At 29.9% G+C, this 23,644-nt stretch overlaps 3 protein-coding genes across 25 annotated transcripts; all 3 read left to right on the top strand.

Moving 5' to 3' along the window:
* The first annotated feature begins 1,110 nt into the window (after window positions 1–1,110).
* Window positions 1,111–4,642, top strand: LOC112637044 (glycine-rich RNA-binding protein 2-like). 2 transcript variants are annotated; one of them, XM_025415491.1, is made up of 6 exons: window positions 1,111–1,216; window positions 1,689–1,727; window positions 1,899–2,001; window positions 2,854–2,859; window positions 3,834–3,927; window positions 4,488–4,642. In XM_025415491.1, exons 1-5 carry the CDS (start codon window positions 1,172–1,174, stop codon window positions 3,872–3,874), a joined length of 234 nt encoding a protein of 77 aa, XP_025271276.1. In that variant the 5' UTR covers window positions 1,111–1,171; the 3' UTR covers window positions 3,875–3,927; window positions 4,488–4,642. The 2 variants fall into 2 exon arrangements, with proteins under 2 accessions (XP_025271276.1, XP_025271277.1); XM_025415492.1 differs by lacking the exon at window positions 2,854–2,859.
* A 2,331-nt stretch (window positions 4,643–6,973) lies between these two features.
* LOC105254818 (glycine-rich protein 5) lies at window positions 6,974–14,053 on the top strand. Of its 13 annotated transcripts, none has more exons than XR_003123769.1 (9): window positions 6,974–7,063; window positions 7,512–7,550; window positions 7,722–7,821; window positions 8,690–8,719; window positions 9,313–9,318; window positions 9,841–9,888; window positions 10,767–10,790; window positions 13,216–13,297; window positions 13,894–14,053. XR_003123769.1 is itself a non-coding variant. In XM_025415469.1 (9 exons), exons 1-9 carry the CDS (start codon window positions 7,019–7,021, stop codon window positions 12,027–12,029), a joined length of 366 nt encoding a protein of 121 aa, XP_025271254.1. In that variant the 5' UTR covers window positions 6,974–7,018; the 3' UTR covers window positions 12,030–12,044. The 13 variants fall into 13 exon arrangements, 4 of the variants coding, with proteins under 4 accessions (XP_025271254.1, XP_025271256.1, XP_025271255.1 ...); XR_003123767.1 differs by having other exon boundaries at window positions 13,198–13,297; XM_025415469.1 differs by lacking the exons at window positions 13,216–13,297; window positions 13,894–14,053 and adding exons at window positions 11,093–11,116; window positions 11,980–12,044.
* A 2,262-nt stretch (window positions 14,054–16,315) lies between these two features.
* Window positions 16,316–23,577, top strand: LOC105251171 (glycine-rich protein 5-like). 10 transcript variants are annotated; one of them, XM_025415460.1, is made up of 11 exons: window positions 16,316–16,425; window positions 16,875–16,913; window positions 17,085–17,184; window positions 18,086–18,115; window positions 18,709–18,714; window positions 19,240–19,287; window positions 20,176–20,199; window positions 20,503–20,526; window positions 21,410–21,553; window positions 22,726–22,819; window positions 23,418–23,577. In XM_025415460.1, the coding sequence occupies exons 1-11, from the start codon at window positions 16,381–16,383 to the stop codon at window positions 23,440–23,442; spliced, it is 579 nt and encodes a 192-aa protein (XP_025271245.1). In that variant the 5' UTR covers window positions 16,316–16,380; the 3' UTR covers window positions 23,443–23,577. The 10 variants fall into 10 exon arrangements, with proteins under 10 accessions (XP_025271245.1, XP_025271243.1, XP_025271246.1 ...); XM_025415458.1 differs by having other exon boundaries at window positions 20,485–20,526; XM_025415461.1 differs by lacking the exon at window positions 18,086–18,115 and having other exon boundaries at window positions 20,485–20,526.
* The last annotated feature ends 67 nt before the right edge of the window (window positions 23,578–23,644 follow it).

Genomic DNA, 23,644 nt, shown 5'->3' with positions numbered 1-23,644 from the left:
ACAGATTACTAATGACGATATGAATAGTTGCTCACGATAATTGGATTGTTTTTTCGTCATGATTTTCAGTGGACTAAATTCCATTAAATGCGTGCTTTATTTGTTGTCGTCAATTCGGACTTTCTTTCGCGAAATAATCGCCCGTGAAATGCAAATGTTCGTTCCAGCTGATTAACGGTAGCGAAAGTACAGGTATCTATCTATTTTTATGATCTCCGCGAATAAATTAATTATATATACGGAAATTATGACACAGAGTATCGATTTTCGATTTATGAATCGTATAAATCTGTCGTATAAATCTAGATGTGCGTAAATCAAGCTAGCACATCGCGAGAAAACCGTTTTTCTTCAAATGTCTTGTATGCAGATTAATTTATAATAAATTATCAATAAATTCTTGTTGTTACAATAATTCTTGTTGTATTATTTTTTAAATAATTTATATTTGAATAGAATAAGAACGAAGTTATGTATTAATATATTTAACATTGTTAAGTATCGATTGTTAGTTTTAATCACTCATTTGTTGATTATATGTTTCATCATTTATATTGCTCGTTGTAGAACTATAATCAATGTTCTTTACAAGACTTTGAATTTCTCGTTGTGTCATGAAACTGGTTATAATAGACCTTCGTAATGACAATTAAAACGCTAGATATCATCAAAGTCGGAAAAATAAGAAATAAAAATTGCAATCTACGACTGACAAGGTCGTCAAAATGATGAAAAATATTGTTTTAAAATGTCCATGATCATATCTAGATATTTATTAGAATTAGTTAAACGTAATAATAAGCGTAATAATAAGCGAATATTTCAAAAGGGTAATATCGTAAATATATTTCCGTATAGAAAATAAACGACGAATGCACGTCGAATTGTGAGATAAGATAAGATCTAACAAAAAATAGCGTGCAGATCGTCGCAGAGACGAGACATTGTAATTACACTGCTGCTTATTTGACGAACTTGACGCGTCAAATCCTGTCGCAAATTACGCAAAAAGCGCGATTACGATCGGAATCGCGTTACTTCCTGTCGACGATGGTCTTGTTGTTTTTTTCCGCATTTGGACACATAAACACGTCGCAGATTATGACATATATAAAAGCGAAGAAGAAAAATTTCTGCTGACTAGTGTGCATAGTGCATCAAGTTAAGCACGATGATTAAACTATTCCTCATTACTTTACTTTGCGTGACGCTGGTGGTAAGAAATTTCGCAAAAATAATTTATTTGCAATCTCAAGACAAAGTAACGTATAAATTATGCCAATTATGTTGATATTTTATGTCGATTTAAATATGATAAATTAAATATAAATAGTTATAATTTTTTAAATATAACCATAATATGAAGGAATTTTTTAAAAATAACAATAATATGAAGGAAAAAGTACACATATAAGAATAAATTTTTATGGCTTATATTATTGAAAAAATAAATGTAAATAATATACTTCTGAAAATATTTTTATTTATTTTAAATAATTTATTGAAACATTTGTATCGCTTGACGCATGCAATTCCATCACACGTTAAATAGTACCGATTATTCAGAGTTATTAGTATTTTGGGATTAGAGAATAATTAATATTGTTTATATTTTAATATCAATTAAATTTTAATTATAAGACGAATATATATCTATGCAAAATAATAAAATTTAATTGCTTTTTTAGTTTGCCGAATCGCCACTAGAAAACTTTCGAAATGTACGAGTAAGTAAGATGCAAGTCTAAATAACTTATATATAAATATGTATAATGTTATGCTTTATTTTAATAAAATTTTCTTCTATTCGACAAAATTTCAAGCAGAAAAACAATGTAATAATTTCTTTCATATTTTTGTTGGATTTATATTTATTATCAAATAATATTTATTTAAAGGCACTGGACAAACCAATGACAGGATTACATGCGAAATTAGTACGACGATCACCACCTGGAGGGGGAGGAGCAGGAGGGGAAGGGCATGGAGGAATGTCAGGAGGTAAATATTTACTTTAACTTATCCACCATCAATGATTTGATCTTGACATATGCTGTCAAAACCACTATTCTGAGTGACCCTCAAAAAATTTTCGCTCGTTATTTATTAAAAAGTTATAAATAGAAAAAGTTTTACGAATTTCACGTAATTTTCGGACATATACGTTTCATAAAATAAACTTCTACCCGATTCATTCATTCATGTGTAGTAAGTGAACTGTGTGGGCTTCGCTTCTCTCCCTACGCATCCCCCATTCCTCAAAAACTAATCTAACAAAGCTACTTTTTATTTAAAATCGAAATTAGGTTTGGGTTCGATTATATTTTCCGGAAGTTGACCTCTGCCATAAGGGAAAGAGAATCTACTGTATCCACGCACGTATTTTTCAAAACGAAGAAAAGTTTACTTTCAATGAAAGTCAAGCTTAAATGTAGAGTGAACTTAGCTTCGCCTTGTAACAACATGCGTGAACACAATAGGTTTAAGCCCTCCTCACAGAGGGTTTCATTTCCGTAAAATATAACTTAAACCTATTTCTGGTTTGAGTTACTCTATATAATTAAAATTTTTTGCACCGTGCTTTCAAATTGTACAGAACGGAAACTTTTTTTCGAAGGGAAAAAAAGGACGGAACCCTTTTTCTACTCACACGTTTCATTTACTACACATAAACGAATGAATCAAGTACAAATTCATTTTGTGAAATGTACAAAATATCCGAAAATTAAATGAAAAACTTTGATTATAACTTAAAAAAAGGAACGGTTAAAAGTTTTTGGGGATCACTCAGGGTAATGAAAATATATGTCAAGATCAAAGTCGTTAGATAAATTAAAATAAATTTTTCCCCAGGATTTGGTATGGATGCCGGAGCAAGATTTGATAAATATTTACTTTAACCTACTAGCAATGACTTTAATCTTGACACATGTTGTCAAAGCCACTACGTTCAGTAACCGCCGAAAATTTTTCGCTCGTTGTTTATTAAAAAATTATAAACAGAAAAAGTTTCATTAATTTCACGTAATTTTTGATCATATACGTTCATAAAATGAATTTCTACCTGATTCATTCATTCATGTGTAGTAAGTGAAGTGTCTTCATCCCTTTCTCTCCATCCTTATCCTGAAAAAGATTAATCTAACCCAAAAGATTAATCTAACCCCCTACTTTTTATTTAAAATCAAAATTAAGTTTGGGTTAGATTATATCTTCCACAAGTTGACCTACCCCGTAGGAAAAAGAGAACCTACTGTGCATATATTTTACCTCCACGCATATATTTTCCAAAACGAAGCAAAGTTCATTCGCAGCAAGAATCAAGATTATAGAGTAAATTTCGCTTTTTGCAAAGAACATGCGTAGATAAAGTGGGTCCTGATCCCGCTTGAGGGACTACATTTTCAGAAGATATAAACTAACTTAAACTTTGTAACTTAAGATATAACCTTACTATTTCTGATTTACAAAATTCTGATTTAAAATTCTTGGTTTCGATTACTTTATATAGTTCAAATATTTTACATCGTACTTTCAAATTGTACAAAACGAAAACTTTTTTTCGAAGGGGTGGAGAGAAAGGAACAGAGCCTCTTTTCTACTCACGCGTTTTATGTACTACACATAAACGAATGAATTAGGTAGAGATTCATTTTGTGAAATGTACATATACGAAAATTACATAAAATTCGTAAAATTTTTTTGTTTATAACTTTTTAATAAATAACGAATAGATTAAAACTTTTTAAGAATCTTTCAGAGTAGTGACAACATAGTCAAGATTAAAATCGTTGAGTAAGTTAAAGTAAATGTTCACCCAAAATTTAATGTAGGTGGAAGTATGGGTGGAGGAGCAGGAGGAAGCGGCAAATAATGATCATGAAAATCATATGGATCATCGTACAATGAATAGTTTATGCTCTTTAGGTAAACAATTCTTAAACTGTAATGTGATTCATTAGTGAATTATAAACTTTATGAATTTTATAATTCGCGCTTAACAGTTTATTTGTTATACGTATATACTTTCTATTTAAGAAAATTATGCGCTTTTACTTCAATAATTATTAATTAATTAATTATTATTAATAAAATAATTAATAACAATAAAATTATATAGTTGATATGTAGCTTCTTATTACATTTTTACTTCAAGAGTAACTGTAATATCGTATGAAATATTTGACAGTTTACATTACATTACATTTCGTATTTTATATATAAGTTATGAGAGGAAATATATCCATATACACATCACAATATATATAGTATAAAATCAAGTATAATCACAATGTATACATATTATACATATATTTACACATGCGTTACATGTGTATATGTCTATATAGAATACAAAGTATATAAATATATGTGATTATCGATATATAAACAAGTTTAACATTTAGAAAAATATGTAAATATTAAAAATGAATTACAACAGATTTATATTAATTTAATTTATTATTAATTTTGTATATATTTTGTAGGTCTCTGGATAGATATGGATATTGAAGCCTATCATTATAAGATAGATAAAAATGATTTAGATTTCACTCCGCACTTTGACACGTCTTTATTAGATTGCTTTGCACACTCAAGAACCCCGATGATTTTAAAATAAAACTTAGCACTCTGCAAAATACTTATTCTTATTTATTGTTTTTATTTCATTCATTTTATCCTATTCATACCCTTAACAAAATCGAAATAAACCGAAATAAATCGAAATAAATAGTGAAAACTTTTTAATTTTGACGTATATTTGTACGTACGTAATAATGTATTTTTCGTTATTAAATTTCTTTGTTTTTACTAATAAAAATAATTTTTTTATATATTAAAATAAATACAGAGTGTATGTATATATTTAATGTATTTCTAACGTATTTTAATAAATATAATCCGGATTATATCCCATATTATATATTTTACTGTTCAGTAAGTAGTCCAAAAAAAGGAACAGAACATATTTATGTACATTTGAAATAAATTGTTGAACAAAAACTGCGCAATTCTTCGTATGATTTTATCATGCTTCTAAATTTTCGACGTTTCTCAAAAATATCTCAGAAGGTTAAGAACATATTTATCAGAGAGAGAATATTTGTCGCGGTACTGACTTTAATGATCTTATACATAATTTTACACGCAACGCACGTATTAACAATAATAAACGCAATGTAAATGAATAAAAGATGAAAAAAATGTACTCACATGAACGACGTTTTGTCATTGTTATCCTGTTCCATCGCCTTTAATCACATCGTCGAATCTGTTCCATCGCCTTTAGTCACATCGTCGAATCCGTTCCATCGGCTTTAATCATGTCGTTGAATCCTTTTCATTCATTCTTTTTTTACACACTCACTTATATCGCGACACAAAACGCGCGCGAAACAGGTAAAGAACAATTACGAAACATAATTATCAAACTCCTACATTTCAACACTTATGACTTCATTAAATTGCCGAAAACGTAGATCTAAAGTTGTTTATTGACTCGAATTTTTTGGTTAAAGAGAAAATTTTCGCGTAGAAAGTTTCGTGTACACCGCTTGTTTCTCATTCGTTGGATTATATCGACCGTCAGGATTCTCGAGAGATAATCGAGACATTATGTGACAGTAAGAGACGAGGAAGACACGTGTCGCGAAACGTAAGTGACAAGTACGTTTCGGCGAATATACGTCGGTGCGAAATTCACTTCTAAAATTCATTACATTATCCGAGAATCTTCAAAATTGATGCACACATTTACATAACGTTAAATATTTTTAATATAAGATATTCAACTTTTGTCAAAACAAAATCTTTGTTTAAACTTTCATGTAGCTTTATCATATAAATGATTGTCGGGAATATCGAATTAATTAACGATAATTAATCGATTTTTTTAATTCGGCTAAATAATACGATATTTTCCGTGTTAAATCGGTAGTATTAATGGATTAATAATCTCAAATTTACTCGTAATTGATCATGTTTAATGCTTCTTAATATTTATCGCGATATTTTTAAAATAATTTAACGACACGGAGCGCTTTGCTTCCGCGAATAAATTAATTATGTATTCGGAAATTATGACAGAGTATCGATTTTCGATTTATGAATCGTATAAACCTGTCGTATAAATCTGGATATGCTTAAATCAAGCTAACACGTCACGAGAAAATCGTTTTTTTTTAATATCTTGTATGCAGATTAATTTATAATAAATTATCAATAAATTTTTGTTGTTAAGATCTTAATGTATTATTTTTTAAATAATTTATATTTTAATAGAATAAGAACGAAGTTATGTATTAATATATTTAACATTGTTAAATATATTATCGATCGTTATCGATCGTTAGTTTTAATCACTCATTTGTTGATTACATTTTTCATCATTTATATTACTTGTTATAGAACTAATTAATGTTCTTTACAAGACTTTGAATTTCTCGTCGTGTCACGAAACTGGTTATAATAAACCTTCGTAATGACAATTAAAACACTAGACATTATCAAAGTCGGAAAAATAAGAAATAAAAATAGTAATCTACGACTGACAAGGTCGTCAAAATAATTAAAAAAAAATGTTTTAAAATCTCCATTTATATTTAGATATTTATTAGAATTAGTCAAACGTAGCATAATAATAAGCGAATATTTCAAAAGGGTAATATCGTAAATATATTTCCGATAGAAAATAAACGACGAATGCGCGTCGAATTGCGAAATAAGATAAGATTTAGCGATCGCAAAGAATAGCAATGCAGCAGCGTGCAGATCGTCGCAAAGACGAGACATTGTAATTATACTGCTGCTTATTTGACGAACTTGACGCGTCAAATACTGTCGCAAAATATGCAAAAAGCGCACTTACGATCGAAATTGCGTTACTTCCTGTGGATGATGGTCATGTTGTTCTTTTCCGCATTTGAACACATAAACACGTTGCAGATTATGACATATATAAAAGCGAAGAAGAAAAATTTCTGCTGACTAGTGTGCATGGTGTATCAAGTTAAGCACGATGATTAAACTATTCTTCATTACTTTACTTTGCGTGACGCTGGTGGTAAGAAATTTCGCAAAAATAATTTATTTGCAATCTCAAGACAAAGTAATGTATGAATTATGCCAATTGTGTTGATATTTTGTGTCAATTTAAATATGATAAATTAAATATAAAAAGTTAGAATTTTTTAAATATAATAATAACAATAATATGAAGGAAAAAGTACACATATAAGAATAAATTTTTATGGCTTATATTATTGAAAAAATAAATGTAAATAATATACTTCTAAAAATATTTTTATTTATTTTAAATAATTTTTTGAAACATTTGTATCGCTTGACGCATGCAATTCCATCACACGTTAAATAGTACCAATTATTCAGAGTTATTAGTATTTTGGGATTAGAGAATAATTAATATTGTTTATATTTTAATATCAATTAAATGTTAATTGTAAGACGAATATATGTATATGTAAAATAAAAAAATTTAATTGCTCTTTTAGTTCGCCGAGTCGCCGCAAGAAAACTTTCGAAATGTACGAGTAAGTAAGATGCAAATCTAAATGACTTATATATAAGTATGTATAATGTTATGCTTTATTTCAATAAAATTTTCTTCTATTCGACAAAATTTGAAGCATAAAAACAATGCAATAATTTCTTTCATATTTTTGTTGGATTTATATTTATTATCAAATAATATTTATTTAAAGGCACTGGACAAACCAATGACAGGATTACATGCGAAATTAGTACGACGATCGGCACAAGGGGGAGGAGCAGGAGGGCAAGCAGGAATGGGAGGAGGATTTGGTAAATATGTACTTTAACTTACCCACCATCAATGACTTTGATCTTGACATATGCTGTCAAAACCACTATTCCGAGTGACCCTCAAAAAATTTTCGCTCGTTATTTATTAAAAAGTTATAAATAGAAAAAGTTTTACGAATTTCACGTAATTTTCGGACATATACGTTTTATAAAATAAACTTCTACTCGATTCATTCATACATGTGTAGTAAGTGAACCGTGTGGGCTTCGCTTCTCTCCCGCATCCCCCATTCCTCAAAAACTATTCTAATCCAAAGCTACTTTTTCATCTAAAATCGAAATTAGGTTTGGGTTTAGATTATATTTTCCGGAAGTTGACCTCTGCCATAAGGGAAAGAGAACCTACTGTGTCCACGCACGTATTTTTCAAAACGAAGCAAAGTTTACTTTCAGCGAAAGTCAAGATTAAATGTAGAGTGAACTTAGCTTCGCCTTGTAACAAACATGCGTGAATACAATAGGTTTAAGCCCTCCTCACAGAGGGTTTCATTTTCGTAAAATATAACTTAAACCTATTTCTGGTTTGAGTTACTCTATATAATTAAAATTTTTTGCACCGTGCTTTCAAATTGTACAAAATAGAAACTTTTTTTTGGAGAAAAAAAGGGGAAAAAAGGGACGGAATCCTTTTTCTACTCACACGTTTCATTTACCTACTACACATAAATGAATGAATCAAGTACAGATTCATTTTGTGAAATGTACAAAATATCCGAAAATTACGTGAAAAACTTTGATTATAACTTAAAAAAAAGAACGGTTAAAAGTTTTTGGGGATCACTCAGGTTAATGACAATATATGTCAATATCAAAGTCGTTAGATAAGATATAATAAATATTTCTCCAGAACTTGGTGCGAAAGCCGGAGCAGGATTAGGTAAATATTTATTCTAACCAGCAATGACTTTAATCTTGACACATGCTGTCAAAGCCACTACCTTGAGTGACTGCCAAAAAATTTTCGCTCGTTGTTTATTAAAAAATTATGAACAAAAAAGTTTCATGAATTTCACGTAATTTTTTATCATATACGTTCATAAAATGAATTTCTACCTCATTTATTCGTTCACGTGTAGTAAGTGAAACGCGTGAGTAGAGAAAGGGTTCCGGCTCTTTCTTTTCCTTCGAAAAAAAGTTTCTATTTTGTACAATTTGAAAGCACGGTGCAAAAAATTTTAATTATATAAAGTAACTCAAACTATATAGGTTTAAGTTATATTTTACGGAAGTGAAACCCTCTGTGAAGAGAGCTTGAACCTATTGTATTCACCCATGTTTGGGTACAGATTCATTTTGTGAAATGTACAAAATATTCGAAAATTAGGTGAAACACTTTAATTATAACTTAAAAAAAAGAACGGTTATAAGTTTTTGGGGATCACTCATAGTAATGAAAATATATGTCAAGATCAAAGTCGTTAGATAAGTTAAAATAAATATTAATACAAGTTAAAATAAATATTTCCCTAGGATTTGGTATGGACGCTGGAGCAAGATTTGATAAATGTTTACTTTAATCTACCAGCAATGACTTTAATCTTGACACATGTTGTCAAAGCCACTACCTTGTGTGACCTCCAAAACGTTTTCGCTCGTTGTTTATTAAAAAATTATAAAGATAAAAGTTTTATGAATTTCACGTTATTTTTAATCATATACGTTCATAAAATGAATTTTTATGGATTCTCTGATTTATTCATTCATATGTAGTAAATGAAATACGTGGGCTTTGTCCCTCTCTCTCCGCATCCCCAACCTGAAAAAGATCTAACACAAAGCTATTTTTTATTTAAAATCTAAATTAGGTTTGAATTAGATTATATTTTCCGAAAGATGACCCTGTAGGAACCTATTGTGTACGCATGTACTCGTATTTTTGTAATAAACAACGATTAAATTTTCTGTTACTCAGGGTAGTGATCTTCATAATATATGTCAATATCAAAGCCATTAGATAAATTAAATTAAATATTTATCCATATTTTATGGCGGGAGCAGGAGGGGAAGCAGGAGGAGGAGTAGAAGGGGGAGCAGAAGCTGGATTTGGTAAGTATTTACTTTAACTTATCTACTATCAATGACTTTGATCTTGACATATGTTGTCAAAACCACTATTCTGAGTGACCCTCAAACAATTTTCGCTCGTTATTTATTAAAAAGTTATAAATAAAAAAAGTTTTACGCATTTCACGTAATTTTCGGACATATACGTTTCATAAAATAAATTTCTACCCGATTCATTCATTCATGTGCAGTAAGTGAACCGTGTGGGCTTCGCTCCTCTCCTTACACACACCCCATTCCTCAAAAACTAATCTAATCCAGAGCTACATTTTATTTAAAATCAAAATTTGGTTTGGGTTAGATTATATCTTCCGAAAGTTAACTTCCCCCGTAGGGAAAAGAGAACATACTGTGTCCACGCATGTATTTTTCAAAACGAAGCAAAGTTCACTTTCAGCGAGTGCCAAGATTAAACGTAGAGTGAACTTAGCTTCGCCTTGTAACAAACATGTGTGAACACAATAGGTTCAAGTCCTCCTCAGAGGGTTTCACTTCCGTAAAATATAACTTAAACCTATTTCTGGTTTGAGTTACTTTAAATAATCAAAATTTTTTGCACCGTGCTTTCAAATTGTACAAAGCGGAAACTTTTTTTCGAAGGGAAAGAAAGAGACGGAACGCTTTTTCTACTGACACGTTTCACTTACTATACATAATCGAATAAATCAGGTACAGATTCATTTTGTGAAATGTACAAAATATTCGAAAATTACGTGAAACACTTTGATTATAACTTAAAAAAAAAGAAAGGTTAAAAGTTTTTGGGGATCACTCAGGGTAATGACAATATATGTCAAGATCAAAGTCGTTAGATAAGTTAAAATAAATATTAATATAAGTTAAAATAAATATTTTCCCAGGATTTGGCATGAACGTCGGAGCAGGTTTTGATAAATATTTACTTTAACCTACCAACAATAATTTTAATCTTGCTATATGTTATCAAAGCCACCACATCCAAAAATTTTCACTCGCTTATTAAAAAATTATAAAAAAAGATTTATTTTATGAAATGTACATAATGTCCGAAAATTACGTAAAATTCATGAAATCTTCCTGTTTAATAAAAAACAACGATTAAGTTTTCCGGAGATCACTCAGGGTAGTGACTTTGACAATATATGTCAAGATCAAAGCTAAAGATAAGTTAAAATAAATATTTATCCAGAAATTATGGGGGAAGCAGGAGGGCAAATAGGAGGGGGATTTGGTAAATATTTACTTTAACTTACCCACCAGCAATGACTTTGATCTTTACAGATGTTATCAAAGCTACTATCCTGAGTGACCTCCAAAAAGTTCTCGCTCGTTGTTTTTAAAAAAATTATAAATAAAAAAAGTTTTATGAATTTCACGTAATTTTTGATCATATACGTTCATAAAATGAATTTCTATCTAATTCTTTCATTCATGTGTAGTAAGTGTGGGAAGTGACATCATCCCTTTCTCTCCATCTCTATCCTGAAAAAGACTAATCTAACCCAAAACTTTTTATTTAAAATCAAAATTAAGTTTGAGTTAGATTATATCTTCTGGAAGTTGATTTCCCCCGTAGGGAATGGAGAACCTATTGTGTCCACGCATGTATTTTTCAAAATGAAGCAAAGTTCACTTTCAGCGAGAATCAAGATTAAATGTAGAGTGAACTTAACTTCGTTTTTTAAAAAACATGCGTGAATACAATAGGGTCAACCCTCCTTATAGAGGGTTCCATTTTCGTAAAATATAATTTAACCCTATTTCTAGTTTGAGTTACTTTATATAATTAAAATTTTTTGCACCGTGCTTTCAAATTATACAAAACGGAAACTTTTTTTCGAAGAGAAAAAAAGAGACGGAATTCTTCCTCTATTCACGCGTTTCACTTATTATACATAAATGAATGAATCAAGTACAGAATCATTTTGTTATATGTACATAATATCCGAAAATTACGTGAAACACTTCGATTATAACTTAAAAAAATCGTTAAAAATTTTTGAGGATCACTTAGGATAATGACAATATATGTCAAAATCAAAGTCATTAGATAAGTTAAAATAAATATTTATTCAGAAATTATGGGGAGATTAGGAGAGGAAGCAGAAAAGCGAGCAGAATGGGCAGTAGGATGGACAGCATGATGGGGAACAGAAAGAGGAACAGGATTGGGAACAGGAGGGGGAGCAGGATGGGGAGCAGGATGGGGAGCAGGAGAGCAAATAGGAGGGGAAATTGGTAAATATTTACTTTAACTTACCCACAGCAATGATTTTGATCTTTACATATGTTATCAAAGCCACTATTCTGAGTGACTTCCGAAAAGTTCTCGCTCGTTGTTTATTAAAAAATTGTAAACAATATATGTCAAGATCAAAGCCATTAGGTAAGGTAAAATAAATATTTATCCAGAATTTATGAAGGATAAGGAGGGAGAGTAGAAGAGGGAGCAGGATGGGGAGGGGGTTGGGGAGTAGGAGAGCAAATAAGAGGGGAATTTGATAAATATTTAATTTAACTTAATCACCAGCAATGACTTTGATCTTTACATATGCTATCAAAGCCACTATCCTGAGTGATCTCCAAAAAGTTCTCGCCCGTTGTTTATTAAAAATTTATAATCAAAAAAAGTTTCATGAATTTCACGTAATTTTTGATCATATACATTTATAAAATAAATTTCTACCTGATTCATTCATTCATGTGTAGTAATGTGAAGTGGCTTCATCCTTTTTTCTCCATCCCCATCCTGAAAAAGACTAATCTAACCCAAAGCTACTTTCATTTAAAATCAAAATTAAGTTTGGGTTAGATTATATCTTCCGGAAGTTGATCTTGCCCGTAGGGAAAAGAGGATCTACTGTGTCCACGCATGTATTTTCTAAAACAAAACAAAATTCATTCTCAGCAAGAATCAAGATTATGGAGTAAATTTCGCTTTTTGCAAAGAACATGCGTAGAAAATGGGTTCCGACTCCCCTTATGAGCGGTTCCGTTTTCAGAAGATATGACCTAACTTAAACCTTATAACTTTTTTTCGAAGGGGTGGAGAGAAAGGGACAGAACATCTTTTCTACTCACGCGTTTTACGCACTACACATAAACGAATGAATTAGATAGAAATTCATTTTGTGAAATGTACATATTCGAAAATTACATAATATTCGTAAAATTTTTTTGTTTATAACTTTTTAATAAATAACGAATAGATGGTTAAAACTTTTTAAGAGTCATTCAGAGTAGTGACAACATATGTCAAGATCAAAATAGTTGAGTAAGTTAAAGAAAATGTTCACCCAAAATTTAATGTAGGAATGGGTGGAAATATAGGAGGAGGAGCAGGCGGAAGCGGCAGATAATGATCATGAGAATCATGAGGATCATCATACAATGAATAGTTTATGCTCTTTAGGTAAACATTTCTTAAACTGTAATGTGATTCATTAGTGGATTATGGAGTTTATGAATTTTATAAGTCACACTTAACAGTTTATTAGTTATATGTATATACTTTCTATTTAGTAAATTATGCGCTTTTACTTCCATAATTATTTAATAATTAATTATTATTAACAAAATAATTAATAACAATAAAATTATATAGTTGATATGTAGCTTCTTATTAAATTTTTACTTCAAGAGTAACTGTAATATCGTATATTACAGTTACTCTTGAAGTAAAAATGTAATATCGAAATATTTGGCAGTTTACATTACGTTACATTTAGTATTTTATATATAAGTCATGAGAGGAAATATATACATATACACATCACAATATATATAGTATAAAATCAAGTATAATTACAATGTATACATATTATACATATACTATATTTACACATGCGTTACATTTATATATGTATACATAGAATACAGAGTATATAAATAGATGTGATTATCGATATGTAAACAAGTTTAACATTAAAAAAAATATGTTTATTAAAAATGAATTACAACAGATTTATATTAATTTAATTTATTATTAATTTTATATATATTTTGTAGGTTTCTGGATAGATATGGATATTGAAGCCTATCATTATAAGATAGATAAAAATGATTTAGATTTCACTCCGCACTTTGACGTCTTTATTAGATTGTTTTGCACACTCAAGAACCCCGATGGTTTTAAAATAAAACTTAGCACTCTGCAAAATACTTATTCGTATTTATTGTTTTTATTTCATTCATTTTATCCCATTCATTTTATCCCATTCATATCCTTAATAAAATCGAAATAAAACGAAATAAATCGAAATAAATAGCTTTTTGAAATGAAAGCTTTTTAATTTTGATGTATATTTGTATAACGTATTTTTCGTTATTAAATTTTTTCGTTTTTACAAATAAAAATAATTTTTTTTATACATTAAAATAAATACAGAGTGTATGTATATATTTAATGTGTTTCTAACGTATTTTAATAAATATAATCCGGATTATATCCCATATTATATATTTTACTGTTCAGTAAGTAGTCCAAAAAAAGGAACAGAACATATTTATGTACATTTAAAATAAATTGTTGAAGAACAAAAACTGCGCAATTCTCAAAAATATCTCAGAAGGTTAAGAACATATTTATCAGAGAGAGAATATTTGTCGCGTTACTGACTTTAATAATCTTATACATAATTTTACACGCAACGCACATATTAACAATAATAAACGCAATGTAAATGAATAAAAGATGAAAAAAATGTACTCACATGAACGACGTTTTCTCATTGTTATTCTGTTCCATCGCCTTTAATCACATCGTCGAATCTGTTCCATCGCCTTTAGTCATGTCGTTGAATCCTTTTCATTCATTCTTTTTTTACACACTCACTTATATCGCGACACAAAACGCGCGCGAAACAGGTAAAGAACAATTACGGAACATAATTATCAAACTCCCACATTTCAACACTTATGACTTCATTAAATTGTCGAAAATGTAGATCTAAAGTTGTTTATTGACTCGAATTTTTTGGTTAAAGAGAAAATTTTCGCGTAGAAAGTTTCGTGTACATCGGTTGTTTCTCATTCGTTGGATTATATCGACTGTCAGGTTTCTCGAGAGATAATCGAGACATTATGTGACAGTAAGAAACGAGGAAGACATGTGTCGCGAAACATAAGTGACAGGTACGTTTCGGCGAAGATACGTCGGTGCGAAATTCACTTCTAAAATTCATTATATTATCCGAGAATCTTCAAAATTGATGCACACATTTACATAACGTTAAATATTTTTAATATAAGATATTCAACTTTTATCAAAACAAAATCTTTGTTTGAACTTTCATGTAGCTTTATCATACAAATGATTGTCGGGAATATCGAATTAATTGACGATAATTAATCGATTTTTTAATTCGGCTAAATAATACGATATTTTCCGTGTTAAATCGATAGTATTAATGGATTAATAATCTCAAATTTACTCGTAATTGATCATGTTTAATGCCTCTTAATATTTATCGGTATATTTTGTAAAATAATTTAACGATACGGAGCGCTTTGCTTTCGCGAATAAATTAACTATGTATTTGGAAATTATGACACAGAGTATCGATTTTCGATTTATGAATCGTATAAACCTGTCGTATATATCTGGATATGCGTAAATCAAGCTAGCACGTCGCGAGAAAATCGTTTTTTTTTAAATATCTTGTATGCAGATTAATTTATAATAAATTATCAATAAATTCTTGTTGTTAAGATCTTAATGTATTATTTTTTAAATAATTTATATTTGAATAGAATAAGAACGAAGTTATGTATTAATATATTTAACATTGTTAAATATATTATCGATCGTTATCGATCGTTAGTTTTAATCACTCATTTGTTGATTACATTTTTCATCATTTATATTACTCGTTGTAGAACTAATTAATGTTCTTTACAAGACTTTGAATTTCTCGCCGTATCACGAGACTGGTAATAATAGACTGGTAATAATAGACCTTCGTACTGACAATTAAAACACTAGATATCATCAAAGTAAGAAAAATAAGAAATAAAAATAGTAATCTATGACTGACAAGGTCATCAAAATAATAAAAAAAAATGTTTTAAAATCTCCATTATCATATTTAGATATTTATTTGAATTAGTCAAACGTAGCATAATAATAAGCGAATATTTCAAAAGGATAATATCGTAAATATATTTCCGATAGAAAATAAAGGACAAATGCGCGTCGAATTGCGAGATAAGATAAGATCCAGCGATCGCAAAAAATAGCAATGCAGCAGCGTGCAGATCGTCGCAAAGACGAGACATTGTAATTATACTGTTTGACGAACTTGACGCGTCAAATACTGTCGCAAATTACGCAAAAAGCGCAATTACGATCGAAATCGCGTTACTTCCTGTCGATGATGGTCTTGTTGTTCTTTTCCGCATTTGAACACATAAACACGTCGCAGATTATGACATATATAAAAGCGAAGAAGAAAAATTTCTGCTGACTATTGTGCATGGTGCATCAAGTTAAGCACGATGATTAAACTATTCTTCATTACTTTACTTTGCGTGACGCTGGTGGTAAGAAATTTCGCAAAAATAATTTATTTGCAATCTCAAGACAAAGTAACGTACATATGAATTATGCCAATTGTGTTGATATTTTGTGTCGATTTAAATATGATAAATTAAATATAAAAAGTTAGAATTTTTAAAATATAATAATAACAATAATATGAAGGAAAAAGTACACATATAAGAATAAATTTTTATGGCTTATATTATTGAAAAAATAAATGTAAATAATATACTTCTGAAAATATTTTTATTTATTTTAAATAATTTTTTGAAACATTTGTATCGCTTGACGCATGCAATTCCATCACACGTTAAATACCGATTATTCAGAGTTATTAGTATTTTGGGATTAGAGAATAATTAATATTGTTTATATTTTAATATCAATTCAATTTTAATTGTAAGACGAATATATATCTATGTAAAATAAAACAATTTAATTGCTCTTTTAGTTCGCCGAGTCGCCGCAAGAAAACTTTCGAAATGTACGAGTAAGTAAGATGCAAGTCTAAATGACTTATATATAAATATGTATAATGTTATGCTTTATTTCAATAAAATTTTCTTCTATTCGACAAAATTTGACGCATAAAAACAATGTAATAACTTCTTTCATATTTTTGTTGGATTTATATTTATTATCAAATAATATTTATTTAAAGGCACTGGACAAACCAATGACAGGATTACATGCGAAATTAGTACGACGATCGGCACAAGGGGGAGGAGCAGGAGGGCAAGCAGGAATGGGAGGAGGATTTGGTAAATATGTACTTTAATTTACCCACCATTAATGACTTTGATCTTGACATATGCTGTCAAAACCACTATTCCGAGTGACCCTCAAAAAATTTTCGCTCGTTATTTATTAAAAAGTTATAAATAGAAAAAGTTTTACGAATTTCACGTAATTTTCGGACATATACGTTTTATAAAATAAACTTCTATTCGATTCATTCATTCATGTGTAGTAAGTGAACCGTGTGGGCTTCGCTCCTCTCCCGCATCCCCCATTCCTCAAAAACTATTCTAATCCAAAGCTACTTTTTCATCTAAAATCGAAATTAGGTTTGGGTTTAGATTATATTTTCCGGAAGTTGACCTCTGCCATGAGGGAAAGAGAACCTACTGTGTCGCCTACACGAACCTACTGTGTCGCCTACACGAACCTACACGCACGTATTATTCAAAACGAAGCAAAGTTTACTTTCAGCGAAAGTCAAGATTAAATGTAGAGTGAACTTAGCTTCGCCTTGTAACAAACATGCGTGAACACAATAGGTTTAAGCCCTCCTCACAGAGGGTTTCATTTTCGTAAAATATAACTTAAACCTATTTCTGGTTTGAGTTACTCTATATAATTAAAATTTTTTGCACCGTGCTTTCAAATTGTACAAAATAGAAACTTTTTTTTGGGGAAAAAAAGGGGAAAAAAGGGACGGAATCCTTTTTCTATTCACACGTTTCATTTACTACACATAAATGAATGAATCAAGTACAGATTCATTTTGTGAAATGTACAAAATATCCGAAAATTACGTGAAAAACTTTGATTATAACTTAAAAAAAAGAACGGTTAAAAGTTTTTGGGGATCACTCAGGTTAATGACAATATATGTCAATATCAAAGTCGTTAGATAAGTTATAATAAATATTTCTCCAGAACTTGGTGCGAAAGCCGGAGCAGGATTAGGTAAATATTTATTCTAACCAGCAATGACTTTAATCTTGACACATGCTGTCAAAGCCACTACCTTGAGTGACTGCCAAAAAATTTTCGCTCGTTGTTTATTAAAAAATTATAAACAAAAAAGTTTCATGAATTTCACGTAATTTTTTATCATATACGTTCATAAAATGAATTTCTACCTCATTTATTCGTTCACGTGTAGTAAGTGAAACGCGTGAGTAAAGAAAGGGTTCCGGCTCGTTCTTTCCCTTTGAAAAAAAGTTTCTGTTTTGTACAATTTGAAAGCACGGTGCAAAAAATTTTAATTATATAAAGTAACTCAAACTATATAGGTTTAAGTTATATTTTACGGAAGTGAAACCCTCTGTGAAGAGAGCTTGAACTTATTGTATTCACCCATGTTTGGGTATAGATTCATTTTGTGAAATGTACAAAATATTCGAAAATTAGGTGAAACACTTTGATTATAACTTAAAAAAAAAAACGGTTATAAGTTTTTGGGGATCACTCATAGTAATGAAAATATATGTCAAGATCAAAGTCGTTAGATAAGTTAAAATAAATATTAATACAAGTTAAAATAAATATTTCCCTAGGATTTGGTATGGACGCTGGAGCAAGATTTGATAAATGTTTACTTTAATCTACCAGCAATGACTTTAATCTTGACACATGTTGTCAAAGCCACTACCTTGTGTGACCTCCAAAACGTTTTCGCTCGTTGTTTATTAAAAAATTATAAAGATAAAAGTTTTATGAATTTCACGTTATTTTTAATCATATACGTTGATAAAATGAATTTTTATGGATTCTCTGATTTATTCATTCATATGTAGTAAATGAAATACGTGGGCTTTGTCCCTCTCTCTCCGCATCCCCAACCTGAAAAAGATCTAACACAAAGCTATTTTTTATTTAAAATCTAAATTAAGTTTGAATTAGATTATATTTTCCGAAAGATGACCCTGTAGGAACCTATTGTGTACGCATGTACTCGTATTTTTGTAATAAACAACGATTAAATTTTCTGTGGGTTACTCAGGGTAGTGATCTTCATAATATATGTCAATATCAAAGCCATTAGATGAATTAAATTAAATATTTATCCATATTTTATGGCGGAGCAGGAGGGGAAGCAGGAGGAGGAGTAGAAGGGGGAGCAGAAGCTGGATTTGGTAAGTATTTACTTTAACTTATCTACTATCAATGACTTTGATCTTGACATATGTTGTCAAAACCACTATTCTGAGTGACCCTCAAACAATTTTCGCTCGTTATTTATTAAAAAGTTATAAATAAAAAAAGTTTTACGCATTTCACGTAATTTTCGGACATATACGTTTCATAAAATAAATTTCTACCCGATTCATTCATTCATGTGCAGTAAGTGAACCGTGTGGGCTTCGCTCCTCTCCTTACACACACCCCATTCCTCAAAAACTAATCTAATCCAAAGCTACTTTTTATTTAAAATCGAAATTAGGTTTGGGTTAGATTATATCTTCCGAAAGTTGACTTCCCCCGTAGGGAAAAGAGAACATACTGTGTCCACGCATGTATTTTTCAAAACGAAGCAAAGTTCACTTTCAGCGAGTGCCAAGATTAAACGTAGAGTGAACTTAGCTTCGCCTTGTAACAAACATGTGTGAACACAATAGGTTCAAGTCCTCCTCAGAGGGTTTCACTTCCGTAAAATATAACTTAAACCTATTTCTGGTTTGAGTTACTTTATATAATTAAAATTTTTTGCACCGTGCTTTCAAATTGTACAAAGCGGAAACTTTTTTTCGAAGGGAAAGAAAGAGACGGAACGCTTTTTCTACTGACACGTTTCACTTACTATACATAATCGAATAAATCAGGTACAGATTCATTTTGTGAAATGTACAAAATATTCGAAAATTACGTGAAACACTTTGATTATAACTTAAAAAAAAAGAACGGTTAAAAGTTTTTGGGGATCACTCAGGGTAATGACAATATCAAAGACACAATGTCAGGATCATAGTCGTTCGATAAGTTAAAATAAATATTAATATAAGTTAAAATAAATATTTTTCCAGGATTTGGCATGAACGGCGGAGCAGGTTTTGATAAATATTTACTTTAACCTACCAGCAATGATTTTAATCTTGCTATATGTTATTGAAGCCACCACACCCAAAAATTTTTCACTCGCTTATTAAAAAATGATAAAAATAGATTTATTTTATGAAATGTACATAATATCCGAAAATTACATAAAATTCATGAAATCTTCCTGTTTAATAAAAAACAACAATTAAGTTTTCCGGGGGTCACTCAGGGTAGTGACTTTGACAATATATGTCAAGATCAAAGCTATAGATAAGTTAAAATAAATATTTATCCAGAAATTATGGGGGAAGCAGAAGGGCAAATAGGAGGGGGATTTGGTAAATATTTACTTTAACTTACCCACCAGCAATGACTTTGATCTTTACAGATGTTATCAAAGCTACTATCCTGAGTGACCTCCAAAAAGTTCTCGCTCGTTGTTTTTAAAAAAATTATAAACAAAAAAAGTTTTATGAATTTCACGTAATTTTTGATCATATACGTTCATAAAATGAATTTCTACCTAATTCATTCATTCATGTGTAGTAATAAGAAGTGGCTTCATCCCTTTCCCTCCATCTCTATCCTGAAAAAGACTAATCTAACCCAAAACTTCTTTTTATTTGAAATCAAAATTAAGTTTGAGTTAAATTATATATTCTGGAAGTTGATCTCCCCCGTAGGGAATAGAGAGTCTACTGTGTCCACGCATGTATTTTTCAAAACGAAGCAAAGTTCACTTTCAGCGAGAATCAAGATTAAATGTAGAGTGAACTTAGCTTCGTTTTTTAAAAAACATGCGTGAATACAATAGGTTCAATCTCCTTATAGAGGCTTCAACCTCCTTATAGAGGGTTCCATTTTCGTAAAATATAATTTAACCCTTTCTTTCTAGTTTGAATTACTTTATATAATTAAAATTTTTTGCACCGTGCTTTCAAATTGTACAAAACGGAAACTTTTTTTCGAAGAGAAAAAAAGAGACGGAATTCTTCCTCTATTCACGCGTTTCACTTATTATACATAAACGAATGAATCAAGTACAGAATCATTTTGTTATATGTACAAAATATCCGAAAATTACGTGAAACACTTTGATTATAACTTAAAAAAATCGTTAAACATTTTTGAGGATCACTTAGGATAATGACAATATATGTCAAAATCAAAGTCATTAGATAAGTTAAAATAAATATTTATTCAGAATTATGGGGAGATTAGGAGAAGAAGCAGAAAAGCGAGCAGAATGGGCAGTAGGATGGACAGCAAGATGGGGAACAGAAAGAGGAACAGGATTGGGAACAGGAGGGGGAGCAGGATGGGGAGCAGGATGGGGAGCAGGAGAGCAAATAGGAGGGGAAATTGGTAAATATTTACTTTAACTTACCCACAGCAATGATTTTGATCTTTACATATGTTATCAAAGCCACTATTCTGAGTGACTTCCAAAAAGTTCTCGCTCGTTGTTTATTAAAAAATTGTAAACAATATATGTCAAGATCAAAGCCATTAGGTAAGTTAGAATAAATATTTATCCAGAATTTATGAAGGATAAGGAGGGAGACCAGAAGGGGGAGCAGGATGAGGAGACGGATGGGGAGTAGGAGAGCAAATAGGAGGGGAATTTGATAAATAATTTAACTTATTGACCAGCAATGACTTTGATCTTTACATATGTTATCAAAGCCACTATCCTGAGTGATCTCCAAAAAGTTCTCGCTCGTTGTTTATTAAAAACTTATAAACAAAAAAAGTTTCATGAATTTCACGTAATTTTTGATCATATACATTTATAAAATAAATTTCTACCTGATTCATTCATTCATGTGTAGTAATGTGAAGTGGCTTCATCCTTTTCTCTCCATCCCCATCCTGAAGAAGACTAATCTAACTCAAAGCTATGTTTTATTTAAAATCAAAATTAAGTCTGGGTTAGATTATATCTTACGGAAGTTGATCTCCCCCTTAGGGAAAAAAGAATATACTGTGTCCACGCATGTATTTTCTAAAACGAAGAAAAGTTCTCAGCAAGAATCAAGATTATAGAGTAAATTTCGCTTTTTGCAAAGAACATGCGTAGAAAATGAGTTCCGACTCCCCTTATGAGCGGCTCCGTTTCGGAAGATATGACCTAACTTAAACTTATAACTTAAGATATAATCTTACTATTTCTGATTTACAACTAAAATTTTTGGTTTCGATTACTTTATATAGTTCAAATATTTTACATCGTACTTTCAAATTGTACAAAACGAAAACTTTTTTTCGAAGGGGTGGAGAGAAAGGAACAGAGCCTCTTTTCTACTCACGCGTTTTATGTACTACACATAAACGAATGAATTAGGTAGAGATTCATTTTGTGAAATGTACATATACGAAAATTACATAAAATTCGTAAAATTTTTTTTGTTTATAACTTTTTAATAAATAACGAATAGATTAAAACTTTTTAAGAATCTTTCAGAGTAGTGACAACATAGTCAAGATTAAAATCGTTGAGTAAGTTAAAGTAAATGTTCACCCAAAATTTAATGTAGGTGGAAGTATGGGAGGAGGAGCACAAAGGAGGCCGCAAATAATGATCATGAGAATCATAAGGATCATCGTACAAATGAATTTTATGCTCTTTAGGTAAACATTTCTTAAATTGTAATGTGATTCATTAGTGAATTATAAAGTTTGATTATAAAGTGAATTTTATAAGTCCGCGCTTAACAGTTTATTTTTATATGTATATACTTTCTATTTAAGAAAATTATGCGCTTTTATTTCAATAATTATTTAATAATTAATTATTATCAACAAAATAATTAATAACAATAAAATTATATAGTTGATATGTAGCTTCTTATTACATTTTTACTTCAAGAGTAACTGTAATATCGTATATTACTTACTCTTGAAGTAAAAATGTAATATCGAAATATTTAGCAGTTTACATTACGTTACATTTAGTATTTTATATATAAGTCATGAGAGGAAATATATATATATACATATCACAATATATATAGTATAAAATCAATATAATTACAATGTATACATATTATACATATATTTACACATGCGTTACATGTGTATATGTATACATAGAATACGAGTATATAAATAGATGTGATTATCGATATATAAACAAGTTTAACATTAAAAAAAAATATGTTTATTAAAAATGAATTACAACAGATTTATATTAATTTAATTTATTATTAATTTTATATATATTTTGTAGGTTTCTGGATAGATATGGATATTGAAGCCTATCATTATAAGATAGATAAAAATGATTTAGATTTCACTCCGCACTTTGACGTCTTTATTAGATTGTTTTGCACACTCAAGAACCCCGATGGTTTTAAAATAAAACTTAGCACTCTGCAAAATACTTATTCGTATTTATTGTTTTTATTTCATTCATTTTATCCCATTCATTTTATCCCATTCATATCCTTAATAAAA

The sequence above is a fragment of the Camponotus floridanus genome, unplaced genomic scaffold (assembly GCF_003227725.1).
Source record: "Camponotus floridanus strain SB8 unplaced genomic scaffold, Cflo_v7.5 scaffold120, whole genome shotgun sequence".
NCBI lineage: Eukaryota > Metazoa > Arthropoda > Insecta > Hymenoptera > Formicidae > Camponotus > Camponotus floridanus.
This window is presented reverse-complemented; position numbering and strand designations above follow the sequence as displayed.

What these genes read in the sequence shown, in the direction of transcription:
- LOC112637044 (XM_025415491.1), top strand. Translation starts at nt 1,172, where the DNA reads ATGATTAAACTATTCCTCATTACTTTACTTTGCGTGACGCTGGTG. An exon ending in TACTTTGCGTGACGCTGGTG is followed by an intron (nt 1,217 to 1,688) that starts GTAAGAAATTTC and finishes TTGCTTTTTTAG; the next exon opens with TTTGCCGAATCGCCACTAGA. An exon ending in AAAACTTTCGAAATGTACGA is followed by an intron (nt 1,728 to 1,898) that starts GTAAGTAAGATG and finishes ATTTATTTAAAG; the next exon opens with GCACTGGACAAACCAATGAC.
- LOC105254818 (XM_025415469.1), top strand. Translation starts at nt 7,019, where the DNA reads ATGATTAAACTATTCTTCATTACTTTACTTTGCGTGACGCTGGTG. An exon ending in TACTTTGCGTGACGCTGGTG is followed by an intron (nt 7,064 to 7,511) that starts GTAAGAAATTTC and finishes TTGCTCTTTTAG; the next exon opens with TTCGCCGAGTCGCCGCAAGA. An exon ending in AAAACTTTCGAAATGTACGA is followed by an intron (nt 7,551 to 7,721) that starts GTAAGTAAGATG and finishes ATTTATTTAAAG; the next exon opens with GCACTGGACAAACCAATGAC.
- LOC105251171 (XM_025415458.1), top strand. Translation starts at nt 16,381, where the DNA reads ATGATTAAACTATTCTTCATTACTTTACTTTGCGTGACGCTGGTG. An exon ending in TGGCATGAACGGCGGAGCAG is followed by an intron (nt 20,200 to 20,484) that starts GTTTTGATAAAT and finishes ATATTTATCCAG; the next exon opens with AAATTATGGGGGAAGCAGAA. An exon ending in ATGAATTTTATGCTCTTTAG is followed by an intron (nt 22,820 to 23,417) that starts GTAAACATTTCT and finishes TATATTTTGTAG; the next exon opens with GTTTCTGGATAGATATGGAT.